The 12,221-nt window shown below is 44.9% G+C and overlaps 1 protein-coding gene across 8 annotated transcripts in view; it reads left to right on the top strand.

Moving 5' to 3' along the window:
• The window catches only part of LOC124125386, an 85,769-nt gene that overhangs the window by 20,304 nt on the left and 53,244 nt on the right, over window positions 1-12,221 (top strand). For 7 of the 8 annotated variants that reach the window (XR_007219228.1, XR_007219227.1, XR_007219225.1 and 4 more), the window contains exon 2: window positions 11,263-11,489. Coding sequence is in view for 4 of the 8 variants with exons in the window: in XM_048388492.1 (XP_048244449.1) it covers window positions 11,309-11,489 (181 nt within the window). In the remaining 4 variants the exon portion in view is untranslated. Of the gene's footprint in view, window positions 1-10,423; window positions 10,619-11,262; window positions 11,490-12,221 lie in introns of those variants that run through there. The other variant, XM_048388493.1, reaches the window with a different exon arrangement.

Here is a 12,221-nt window from a genome sequence, read left to right as displayed (position 1 = left end):
GTGTGTGTACACTGTGTGTGTGTTCAGTGTGTGTGTGTGTGTGTATAATGTGTGTGTGTGTGCAATGTGTGTGTGCAATGTGTGTGTGTACACTGTGTGTGTTCAGTGTGTGTGTGTGTGTGTGTGCAATGTGTGTGTGTGTGTGTGTGCAATGTGTGTGTGTGTGTGTACAATGTGTGAGTCTGTGTACAATGTTTGTGTGTTCAGTGTGTGTGTGTGTGTGTGTGTGCAATGTGTGTGTGTGTGTACAATGTTTGTGTGTTCAGTGTGTGTGTGTGTGTGTGTGTGTGCAATGTGTGTGTGTGTGTACAATGTGTGTGTGTACAATGTGTGAGTCTGTGTACAATGTTTGTGTGTCATTGTACTTGGGTGTGTACAATGTGTGAATGTATCAGGACATTGATGGTGGCCATCCTTCCATCTGCAAGCTGATGTTTTTGTCGGGCAAATAGACTTAATTGTTTACTTGACACTGACTGCGACAGTTTAAATCCTATATTTCTTCTGCCAGATGAGAAACATGACAAAATGTTGACCTTATATAGACTAATCTTACCAACATATTTGATTGGTTTTCGTTTAAAAGAAAATGCCAGAAATCCTAAAACTGTTTGTTGGGCTCCTATGTGTCCTGGGTCAAAGAACTTCTGTAACATTCTGCCACCATTGCATCCAGGTAGTAATTGGCTCTATCCTGCACGATTATGTCAACCCTTAGGCATTGGGTTAGGAGAAAGAATGTCACAGATTTGATCCAAATCTCAACAAAGTGTCCGTGTCATAATTGGAATAAATGTGACACTTCTGGATGGTTGCATGAAGATTTGCGTTGGGAAAGTGTCTGATACTAATAGCAGATTAATCACTAGGGGCAGAATGTGTCCTAATTTCAACACACGGCTACTTCAGCCAGATCAATAATAGCCTGTAATTGCTGCATGAGGGAGATCGGCCTCCTGTGACGTGACAATCACAGCGCCAGTCATCTAAGGGGGCACCTGCTGTCTGTGTGGAAGTGTCCACAACAATTCTGTCTTACTCTTATGGCTGTCTAACAATGAGAGAAAACTACATCAGCTTGGGTGGAGTCAGGGATGGCCAGTTGTATTATTTTGTGCACAGCATGCTGGGGCTGATGGATGGTGAGAATATATATTGGAGGTACTGTAGACTGTAACTAAACGTTCTCTCCTGGTACATGCTCGGGGATCTCATGACTAGATGGCTCTATATCGGTACTGTAGACTGTAACTAAACCCTGTCTCCTGGTACATGCTGGGTGATCTCATGACTAGATGGCTCTATATCGGTACTGTAGACTGTAACTAAACTCTGTCTCCTGGTACATGCTCGGTGATCTCATGACTAGATGGCTCTATATCGGTACTGTAGACTGTAACTAAACTCTGTCTCCTGGTACATGCTCGGTGATCTCATGACCAGATGGTTCTATATCTGTACTGTAGTCTGTAACTAAACTCTGTCTCCTGGTACATGCTGGGTGATCTCATGACTAGATGGCTCTATATCGGTTCTGTAGACTGTAACTGGGTGATCTCATGACTAGATGGCTCTATATCGGTACTGTAGACTGTAACCAAACCCTGTCTCCTGGTACATGCTCGGTGATCTCATGACCTGATGGCACTATGGCATTCAAAGCCTCAGTAAAGCTTTCAAAAACTTTTATGACACTCAAGTTGAGGACGTTTCCAAATAAACACATGCTCATGCTGTAGTCGAATCATACAGTCGACTTTGCTGTTGGGCATGGAAAGAGTTTTGTCGCTTTTATTCGCTTGCGAATATTTGGAACCTGCCCCCTCAGGGTTCTGGAGGTGCCCAGTGACCTCATGCCTTGTGATCTCCTGCCCAGTGACCTCGTGTCCAATGACCTCGTGCCCAGTGATCTCCTGCCCATTGACCTCGTGCCCAGTGACCTCGTGCCTAGTGATCTCCTGCCCAGTGACCTCGTGCCAAGTGACCTCGTGCCCAGTGATCTCCTGCCCAGTGACCTTGTGCCCAGTGACCTCGTGCCTTGTGATCTCGTCCCCAGTGACCTCGTGCCAAGTGACCTCGTCCCCAGTGATCTCCTGCCCAGTGACCTTGTGCCCAGTGATCTCGTGCCCAGTGACCTCGTGCCTTGTGATCTCGTGCCCAGTGACCTTGTGCCCAGTGACCTTGTGCCCAGTGACCTCGTGCCCAGTGATCTCGTACCCAGTGATCTCGTGCCCAGTGACCTCGTGCCCAGTGATCTCCTGCCCAGTGACCTTGTGCCAAGTGACCTCGTGCCAAGTGATCTCCTGCCCAGTGACCTTGTGCCCAGTGACCTCGTGCCCAGTGATCTTGCTAAGCCCTGGGACCTCGTGCCCAGTGATCTCGCTAAGCCCTGGGACCTCGTGCCCAGTGTTCTGCTAAGCCCTGGGACCTCTAGACAGAGCAGCTGATGTCCAGTCTGGCTCCGATGAATTCATTTTCGGAGATGCTTCAACGAGAATTATGTCACATGTCAAAAACAAAATTGCCTATAATATTGATAAAACTTTACTTTCCCCATTGTGAAGCATGAAAGGTCGGTTACTCTGCATCAGACCGAGAAACAGCATCCCATCTCTCCAGTGTGGCTTGCCATCCCAGATTGCTCAACCAAAATAACCAGTTGAACATTTTATGATTTTCAATGAATACAAATTAGAGTTTATGGGACTTGCCAGTTTCTGGTCCCTGTTTATTGGTTTTTCTTGATTTTTATGGCATTTCCATCATGGTCAGATGGACGTGGCAGTACAGTTTCACGGGCTGCCAGGTTTCTGAGAGGTTTGGTATTTAATGACAGAATCTGTTAATTTGGCTGATGAATCACGCTGTGGAGGACCAGGAGGACTAGTATCTCACAATTATGTTGTACAGCATCACAGGGCGATGAGGCTGCTGGGAGGCGGGTGTCATCCTCACACTCACACACAGTAACTCTCTCATTAGTTGCACGGAAAGAATTATTGTATTTAATTAACACTCAATAGGCAGATGATGGACCGAATGGGGATAAGAGATTGCAGACAGGTCATAGATAGGGGAACTCAGTGAGTGAGTGAGTGAGTGAGTTGGGTTTAACCCAGCTTTTAACAGCATTCCAGTTATATTTTGTCAGCTTAATCAGGGAGGAAAGCACGAAGTGATGCAGGTCTTAGATGTTTACCACTTTGATTCGAACCCACAATCATAGGTTTCTGGCATGCCCAAGGGATGCAACTCTGCACAACGAATCGCGGCATCTCAGACGCCTGGGCCTGGCGACCCGTGACCCCTAGATAGGGGAAGTGAGATGGGTGTTAACAGAAGAGGATTGTGTGACAGTGTTGCTGATGAAGAACTCTCTCAGGCACACTCTGTAATGTTATGATTATGCCAAGATGCAGAATGAATGTATACTGATTAGGACATAGCTTTTTTCCTGATTTTCTTTGTTTGATAAATTGACCTTCAAATAGTGTCGTATGTAGAGAATCTCAGCCTCGTGTCTTCTGATATCAAATATAACAACAAGAGTTGATAAAAGTGGAAAGACACCTAGGCTTGCTGAGGATTTTTTCCACTTTTATCAACGAATATGGATATATTTGATATCAAAAGACACGAGGGTGAGATTTTATTTATCATCCAACATCAATCTTCCAACTTTTGCAGTTTGTAGACAGTAATAAGCAGTGTCTAAGTGTAAAAAGTACTGCTAACAGCTTCAGTAGCAGAGCCATTAGTGATATCATTTGATTTTGACGTCATGGTAACCAATATTGGTAATTTTACTGATCTTGTTGTCTAGGCACTTTATCTCAATATGGAAGAACGTCCGCCCAGGCTTCGTGACTTGTCAGCAGCATGATGACTGGTAATAAACAGACCAGTATGAAAGGGAACAAAATTGATTAATGTCCAGTATTTTCTTGCTGCCCTTACCTGTGACTGGCTTCGTCAATCGGAAACACTCGACCGTGCAGGATCCGCTAACTTGGTCTGTCAGCACACGGAGACTCATGGTCTGTCAGCACACGGAGACTCATGGTCCGTCAGCACACGGAGACTCATGGTCTGTCAGCACACGGAGACTCATGGTCCGTCAGCACACAGAGACTCATGGTCTGTCAACACGCGGAGACTCACGGTCCATCAGCACACGGAGACTCATGGTCTGTCAGCACACGGAGACTCATGGTCCGTCAGCACACGGAGACTCATGGTCTGTCAGCACGTGGTGACTCATGGTCTGTCAGCACACGGTGACTCATGGTCCGTCAGCACGTGGTGACTCATGGTCCGTCAGCACACGGAGACTCATGGTCTGTCAGCACGTGGTGACTCATGGTCTGATAGCACACGGTGACTCATGGTCTGTCAGCACTTGGAGACTCATGGTCTGTCAGTACGCCGTGACTCATGGTCCGTCAGCACACGGAGACTCATGGTCTGTCAGCACACGGAGACTCATGGTCTGTCAGCACACGGAGACTCATGGTCTGTCAGCACACGGTGACTCATGGTCTGTCAGCACGCGGAGACTCATGGTCCGTCAGCACGCGGTGACTCATGGTCTGTCAGCACACGGAGGCTCATGGTCTCAACAAAAGTCTGGAACATCTACTTGAGCTTCTCTGTGAGCATTCTTCCCTGGTCTGTGGTACATTGTGTCCCCAGGACACAATCAAACCCCTCTTTCTGTACCCCACACCCCAGTGTTGCCCTGCCTTGCATTGCAGCGAGGTCCCCCAGGACACAATCAAACCCCTCTTTCTGTACCCCACACCCCAGTGTTGCCCTGCCTTGCATTGAAGCGAGGTCCCCCAGGACACAATCAAACCCCTCTTTCTGTACCCCACACCCCAGTGTTGCCCTGCCTTGCATTGCAGTGAGGTCCCCCAGGACACAATGATACCCCTCTTTCTGTACCCCACACCCCAGTGTTGACCTGCCTTGCATTGCAGCGAGGTCCCCCAGGACATGTCAACATGGTTTTGACTTTATCAACTTTGTGAGGTTGTAAAATTAGACAAATGTTTATTTTATGATATGTATTTGTACAAAGATTCATCAGATGAACCCAATAAGTCATTGCTGTGTTTAGATAAATACAATGAACAATGCATGTAGGGAGTTTTATTAAGAAAGGAAAACAAACGGTCGGTATGAGACACAGGGTAGACAAAGGTTGCTGCTGAAGTGGCTCTCTGTCCGCCCAGGCCGGTCCCATAGGTCGGGGAACAGTACTCTTGTTTAAGACAAAAATGTTATCAGAATTGCATCGTATATTCTTGTACAGAGTACTTGATGTGATCTGTAAATTTTGTATTTTATTCCTTCACAGACTTACTTAATCATGTTGATTAGATTTGTTAAACTCGCTCCCTTTGAAACAGCTGGAATTTAAAAATGTTTATCATATAAGAACAGTTAGGTGAAATGAAACTGTCAAAAAGTTGTAGTCTATGTTGAGCAAAAGCAGGATTTAAGATAAAACTAAGTAAAAAATAATTCAAATGGAATCAATAATGGCACAACTCCATCATGAGGGGAGATTATTTTGTAACCAAATCTGTTTTATCAAGTAAAACATGCCTATGTGGGTTTAATGAGAATCACAGATGCAGAAGAAACAAAGATGGAGTATGCTACTCAGGAAGACGAACTTCCAAATTTATTTGGGAACAAAACTGTGATTCATTTGAATTCCTTCAAAGTGGATGTGATGAGATCTCACTGTCGGATTCAGGGAACAGATTGATCTGGGATCCCTGTGGCTGGCGTTCTAGTGACACAGGCTTTGACAAAGGAAGTTGTGACATTTCATCAAAGTTATTTACTCCTACTAGTCTACATGACAGTATACGTATGACCCTGTTGTAGCGACTGATTTGAGACAACTCATTGTCTGAAGGAACAGTTAATTCTGAAGTCTAATTACCCTGTAGCCATGACATATGTATGTTTTGAATCACGAAACTGTAATTACTTTAAGATGCTAGTCCAACTATATCACTGATATTTTAATGTTGTATATATTTTTTTGACTTATAAGGTTGACACTGATGAGGGCTGAGATGTCTGTGTGAGCTATGTGAAGCTTGTGTAGCCAGAATTAAAATCTGTACAGATAACTTTCAAAATATCAATTTTGTCAAACCATTGATTTCCTGTGGATACTGTTTTACAAGTGCAGTACAGTGTCAGGTCTCCTTCACCAGCTCCCAGAAGCAGGAGCGGCACTTGCTGCTGGTTTCTGCTGCAACAGAAGCAAATCTTTCTTTTGCTACAAGAAGATAACTGCGTGTTCCGATATTATCACAGTAATTTGGCCAATTCCAACTACAGGAAAAAAAGAAATAAACAGCTTCTTTTTATGTCTTCTATGAAAAGAGTTTCCGCAGGGAATTGCGGTTTATTGACAGTGAATCTCATCCATCACATGGAGCGGTATGCTGTGGATGCCGCCGCCCTCAGACTGATACTCTCCTTGTGTTCCCAAATACCCCCCATACTCTCTCATCTTTCTCCTCTCCTCTCTCATCCCAAGCTGACAGTGCCTCTCCTTATATTTCCTGTCTCCTCTCTCATCCCAAGCTGACAATGTCTCTCCTTATATTTCTCCTCTCCTCTCTCATCCCAAGCTGACAGTGTCTCTCCTTATATTCCCGTCTCCTCTCTCATCCCAAGCTGACAGTGTCTCTCCTTATATTTCCTGTCTCCTCTCTCATCCCAAGCTGACAATGTCTCTCCTTATATTTCTCCTCTCCTCTCTCATCCCAAGCTGACAGTGTCTCTCCTTATATTCCCGTCTCCTCTCTCATCCCAAGCTGACAGTGTCTCTCCTTATATTTCCTGTCTCCTCTCTCATCCCAAGCTGACAGTGTCTCTCCTTATATTTCTCCTCTCCTCTCTCATCCCAAGCTGACAGTGTCTCTCCTTATATTCCCGTCTCCTCTCTCATCCCAAGCTGACAGTGTCTCTCCTTATATTTGTCCTCTCCTCTCTCATCCCAAGCTGACAGTGTCTCTCCTTATATTCCCCTCTCCTCTCTCATCCCAAGCTGACAGTGTCTCTCCTTATATTTCCTGTCTCCTCCCTCATCCCAAGCTGACAGTGTCTCTCCTTATATTTCTCCTCTCCTCTCTCATCCCAAGCTGACAGTGTCTCTCCTTATATTCCCGTCTCCTCTCTCATCCCAAGCTGACAGTGTCTCTCCTTATATTTCTCCTCTCTCCTCTCATCCCAAGCTGACAGTGTCTCTCCTTATATTTCTCCTCTCCTCTCTCATCCCAAGCTGACAGTGTCTCTCCTTATATTCCCCTCTCCTCTCTCATCCCAAGCTGACAGTGTCTCTCCTTATATTCCCCTCTCCTCTCTCATCCCAAGCTGACAGTGTCTCTCCTTATATTTCTCCTCTCTTCTCTCATCCCAAGCTGACAGTGTCTCTCCTTATATTTCTCCTCTCCTCTCATCCCAAGCTGACAGTGTCTCTCCTTATATTACCCCTCTCCTCTCTCATCCCAAGCTGACAGTGTCTCTCCTTACATTCCCCTCTCCTCTCTCATCCCAAGCTGACAGTGTCTCTCCCTATATTCCCCTCTCCTCTCTCATCCCAAGCTGACAGTGTCTCTCCTTATATTCCCCTCTCCTCTCTCATCCCAAGCTGACAGTGTCTATCCTTATATTCCCCCTCTCCTCTCTCATCCCAAGCTGACAGTGTCTCTCCTTATATTTCTCCTCTCTCCTCTCATCCCAAGCTGACAGTGTCTCTCCTTATATTACCCCTCTCCTCTCTCATCCCAAGCTGACAGTGTCTCTCCTTACATTCCCCTCTCCTCTCTCATCCCAAGCTGACAGTGTCTCTCCTTACATTCCCCTCTCCTCTCATCCCAAGCTGACAGTATCTTGAACAGGCTGTGAGATGAGCTCTGTCTGGGAGAGACTGTGAGAAGAGCTCTCTGTCTGGGACAGGCTGGGAGAAGAGCTCTGTCGTGAACAGGCTGGGAGAAGAGCTCTCTATCTGGTGTGAGAAGAGCTCTCTGCCTTGGACAGGCTGGGGCAAGAGCTCTCTCTCTCTCTCTCGCAAGTCTGTGAGAAGAGCTCTTTATCTGGGACAGGCTGTGAGAAGAGCTCTCTATCCAGGAAAGACTGAGAAGAGCTCTGTCTTGGAGAGGCTGGGAGAAAAGCTCTCTATGTGGGACAGGCTGGGAGAAGAGCTCTCTGTCTACCACCCAGATTGTGGCAGTGGAGTTGAGTTGGTGGGGAGTGTCAGGTCTGGTCAGTGGGACAACAGTGTCATTCTTCCTGTAGCTGTGTCCCTGGCTGTGTTGTTGGCAGGCTGTGGTTATGGTGGCGCCCCTTGGTGTGGGGGGTAAAGACGTGCACGTTGCAGTGATTCCTTCACCACACATGGATTTCATCGGGGACTCCCGTCTGTGAAGATGTTCCATTTGTTTGTTCAGAAGAAGGGCATGGCTATTAAGCAGCAGTGCAGATTTATTTTCTGTACATATTTTTTCGATTTGTGCTTTCCATAATAAAACATGGTATGATTTGAAGGAGGTTTGTAGAAATAAGCGTGAAAGCATGCCTTCTCTTCTTAATATTCAAGTATTCTCATACTTTCTTGGTGTCATTATGCACTGAGATAAGATAAGATATTTATTGCCTACCATTCCATCAGAAACAGTGGCAATATTCTACAAACTACAAATATATGGACAGGAAGTACAAAGCAAACAGGTACATTCTGCATATACATGAGATATGATAAAACAATTTCCTTTTGAAGCAAGTATAATAGTATGATATGAGGACATGATGTGAGGGTTGATCAAAACTAGGGTAATGTTGGAAATACAAGGGATGTATTTGAAATTGAAAATAAGATCTTAGCAATTGTTTCTGGATGACTGATGGTAAAAATTATCAAGAATTGTTCTTTTATGGGCAGTGTACCAAATTCTTGTTTATGATTGAGCATTATTTGTAGAAGTCATTCTCTTTCTTGACTATATTTTATTCAGGACATTGCATAGTGTTGCTCGTCTTCTACGACACCGCAAGTTTCACAGTTTCAAAAGTTTGTTGTATTTTATAGAATTTATTAACCAAGGCAACATTTTGACTTGAAATATTGATATTTGCTTCCAAAGTATGTTTAAGACTGACATTTGTTGAGTTATCTATGTAGGATTGTATACCACGTTCTGCCAGACAGCCCCAGGTCTCTGTTTTCTTGCCTACTCCTAGTAATGATTTACCAAAACTGAAGCTGTAGTCTCTCTGGAGAAGTGTTTCAATGTTTTAACATTGCCAAACTTACACCCAAAACTTCACAATTGTATAACATTATTGGTTCTAGGAGGGGTTGAGAACAATTTTATTGGTAACTTGACTGGGATATGATATATATTATATACATGTATAGAGATATTTTAATTATGTATAGTAACAAATATGACACTAAATAAATTCCGGCAAAATTTGCTAATTTCACATAGAAATATTTGTGTGACAGGTGTGTTTGATAGCCTATCCACTAAAGATAAAAATACCATGAAGAAGACAAAGATAGCCGGCCAGCTTGTCTCTCTCCCCCCCACCGCCCACCCACCCCAACACTGGCTGCTCCCATCTGTCGGCTCACAGCAGGGGTTAGGGCTGCCATGTCCAGCATTAACCACTGCCGGCTGCCTATTCTAGCCTTGCTCCAAGGCTGTATTGAATGATAAGTCCCTGGGCGTATAGTATTTCTACCCTTACAGTGGGCAAGTCTAGATAAGTGGACAGTACAAGGACACAAGTCTGTTGTGGGGACCACTTGTTCTTATTATTTATATAATCTAGAAAGTATTATTTAAACAAATAATCATTGCCTAAGAGACTTGTGCAAGTCTATGCATGTTGCCAGTTCCTTAAGCAGACTCAAGGTGGTTGCATGTCTCCTTGTTTTTTTGTCATTCATAATTAATAAAGCCCGGATGGTACACAGGTACAGCTGACAGTTGGGCTGTCGGCGGGTGACTAAAAACACTAAGATTGCGTCGCATACCAACAGTGGAACCAGTTTAGTGTAGGAACACATCAACACACAAACTCCTGGCAGTGGTGTAGCGGGCGTGGTGTAGACTGTGAGGAAGGGATTTAGGAACACTCCAACACAAAAACTCCTGGCAGTGTGTTGGGTTTGCATCTGAGCGTTGTAATCTGTGTGACCACAACATTGGTGTAGCGTGGGTGGTGTAGACTGGGAGGGAGGGTTGGTGGAAGCAGGGGGTGGTGTAGACTGTGAGGGAGGGTTGGTGGAAGCAGGGGGTGGTGTAGACTGAGGGAGGGTTGGTGGAAGCAGGGGGTGGTGTAGACTGTGAGGGAGGGTTGGTGGAAGCAGGGGGTGGTGTAGACTGTGAGGGAGGGTTGGTGGAAGCAGGGGGTGGTGTAGACTGTGAGGGAGGGTTGGTGGAAGCAGGGGGTGGTGTAGACTGTGAGGGAGGGTTGGTCGAAGCAGGGGGTGAAGGAAGAAAGGACCTAAACTCTCATGAATTCTCAGCTATTGATTTTATAGATGAATGTATTAAAGATGGTTGTGCTTGGTCTTGGGGTGTGTATTTTATTATCATAGTGACATTGAAAATTACTGGTAAATCTTTTTTTCTAACACTGAATCAGTAGAATTGTGAGTAATAAATGTCAACAATAAAGTGTTAGGTGATACGGCTTACATTAATGTCGACAACAGATAGCTTCATGTGCTCTCGGTTTAACATGAATGTCACATTTACAACGAATGTTATCATGAATCCAGGATTGGTTTGAAAACTCTGATGTTAAAATGAAGGGGTGTACCAATTGCTCCATTGTAACTTGTTAAGGATAATTTTGTTGTGTGGAAATATTGGTGCTTTGCTGATATTTTTCAGTGAATTATTAAGTGAAATGATCCAACAAATCACTCAATCACTCACTCACTTGCACACTCACTTACTCCCACACTCACTCTATCACTCATTTACTCTATCACTCATTCACTCACTCTATCACTCTCACTCACTCACTCACTCACCCACTCTATCACTCTCACTCACTCACTCTATCACTCACTCACTCACTCACTCTCTCACCAACCCACTCACTCACCAACTCACTCACTTACCAACCCACTCACTCACCCACCCACCAACCCACCCACTCACTCAGTGTTTGACCTCGATCGCGAGTTCTCTGACAGTTCTTCCTCATCTTCAGGTGGTGGATGTCCCCTAGATCTGGGTAGCGACGGCGCCGTGTCGACATGGGGGATGTAGCGGGAGGGGTGTGTGGCCCCGGCACCAGCTCCGCCTCATGTCGCCCTCAGCTCCACCCCGTGGAGCGTCTGTGTGTGACGCTGAAGCCGCCGCCCTTCCCGGGGTGGCTGAACCAGACGGAGGTGGAGACGTACAAGCGAGACTGCTCCAGCTGGCGAACATATGAAGGTGAGCTTCAGCACCTGGGGGAAAGTTGGTAGGGCCATGTATTGTCCCGGATTTTATATTGTAATATATTGCCATACTCTAACCTGTATTGCGATATGTATTGTAATATATTGCCATACTCTAACCTGTATTGCGATATGTATTGCAATATATTGCCATACTCTAACCTGAGAATAATGTTAAAAGCGGCGTTAAACCCAACTCACTCACTCATTCATTCATGAGTTAATCAGCGTTATACCCTTTATTAATGTCAGATACCATCTGTCAGTGTCCCTCACTATTTGTCCTTTCGAATGAATGTACAATAAAGAGATTAAAGAATAGAAACAAAACAAGAAATAAATCTGAATTGATAAAAAGATCGTCAGAGGCAAGTTGTCTTAGAAAGATACTATTTTCCATCTCCATAGCAATTAGGAACACATAAATATACTTATCTATATTTGCCCCAATATATTGCTTCATTTACAAACATATCGCAGTACGTATTACTGAAGATTTGCACCACAATGTACCGGTGTACAGGTAATACCGCACACCCTTAAAAGTTTGGCAATGCCAGCTGTTTGTATGAAATTGGGAAGTAGGTAGGCAGTTGGGTAGGTGAGATTGTGTAGGTGAGATTGTGTAGGTGAGATGTGTAGGTGAGATTGTGTAGGTGAGATGTGTAGGTGAGATTGTGTAGGCAGTTGGGTAGGTGAGATTGTGTAGGTGAGATGTGTAGGTGAG

The sequence above is a fragment of the Haliotis rufescens genome, unplaced genomic scaffold (assembly GCF_023055435.1).
Source record: "Haliotis rufescens isolate VD_foot unplaced genomic scaffold, xgHalRufe1.0.p SCAF_72, whole genome shotgun sequence".
NCBI classification, from domain to species: domain Eukaryota; kingdom Metazoa; phylum Mollusca; class Gastropoda; order Lepetellida; family Haliotidae; genus Haliotis; species Haliotis rufescens.
Note: the sequence above shows the minus strand (reverse complement) of the source record. Positions and strands in the feature narration are given on the sequence as shown.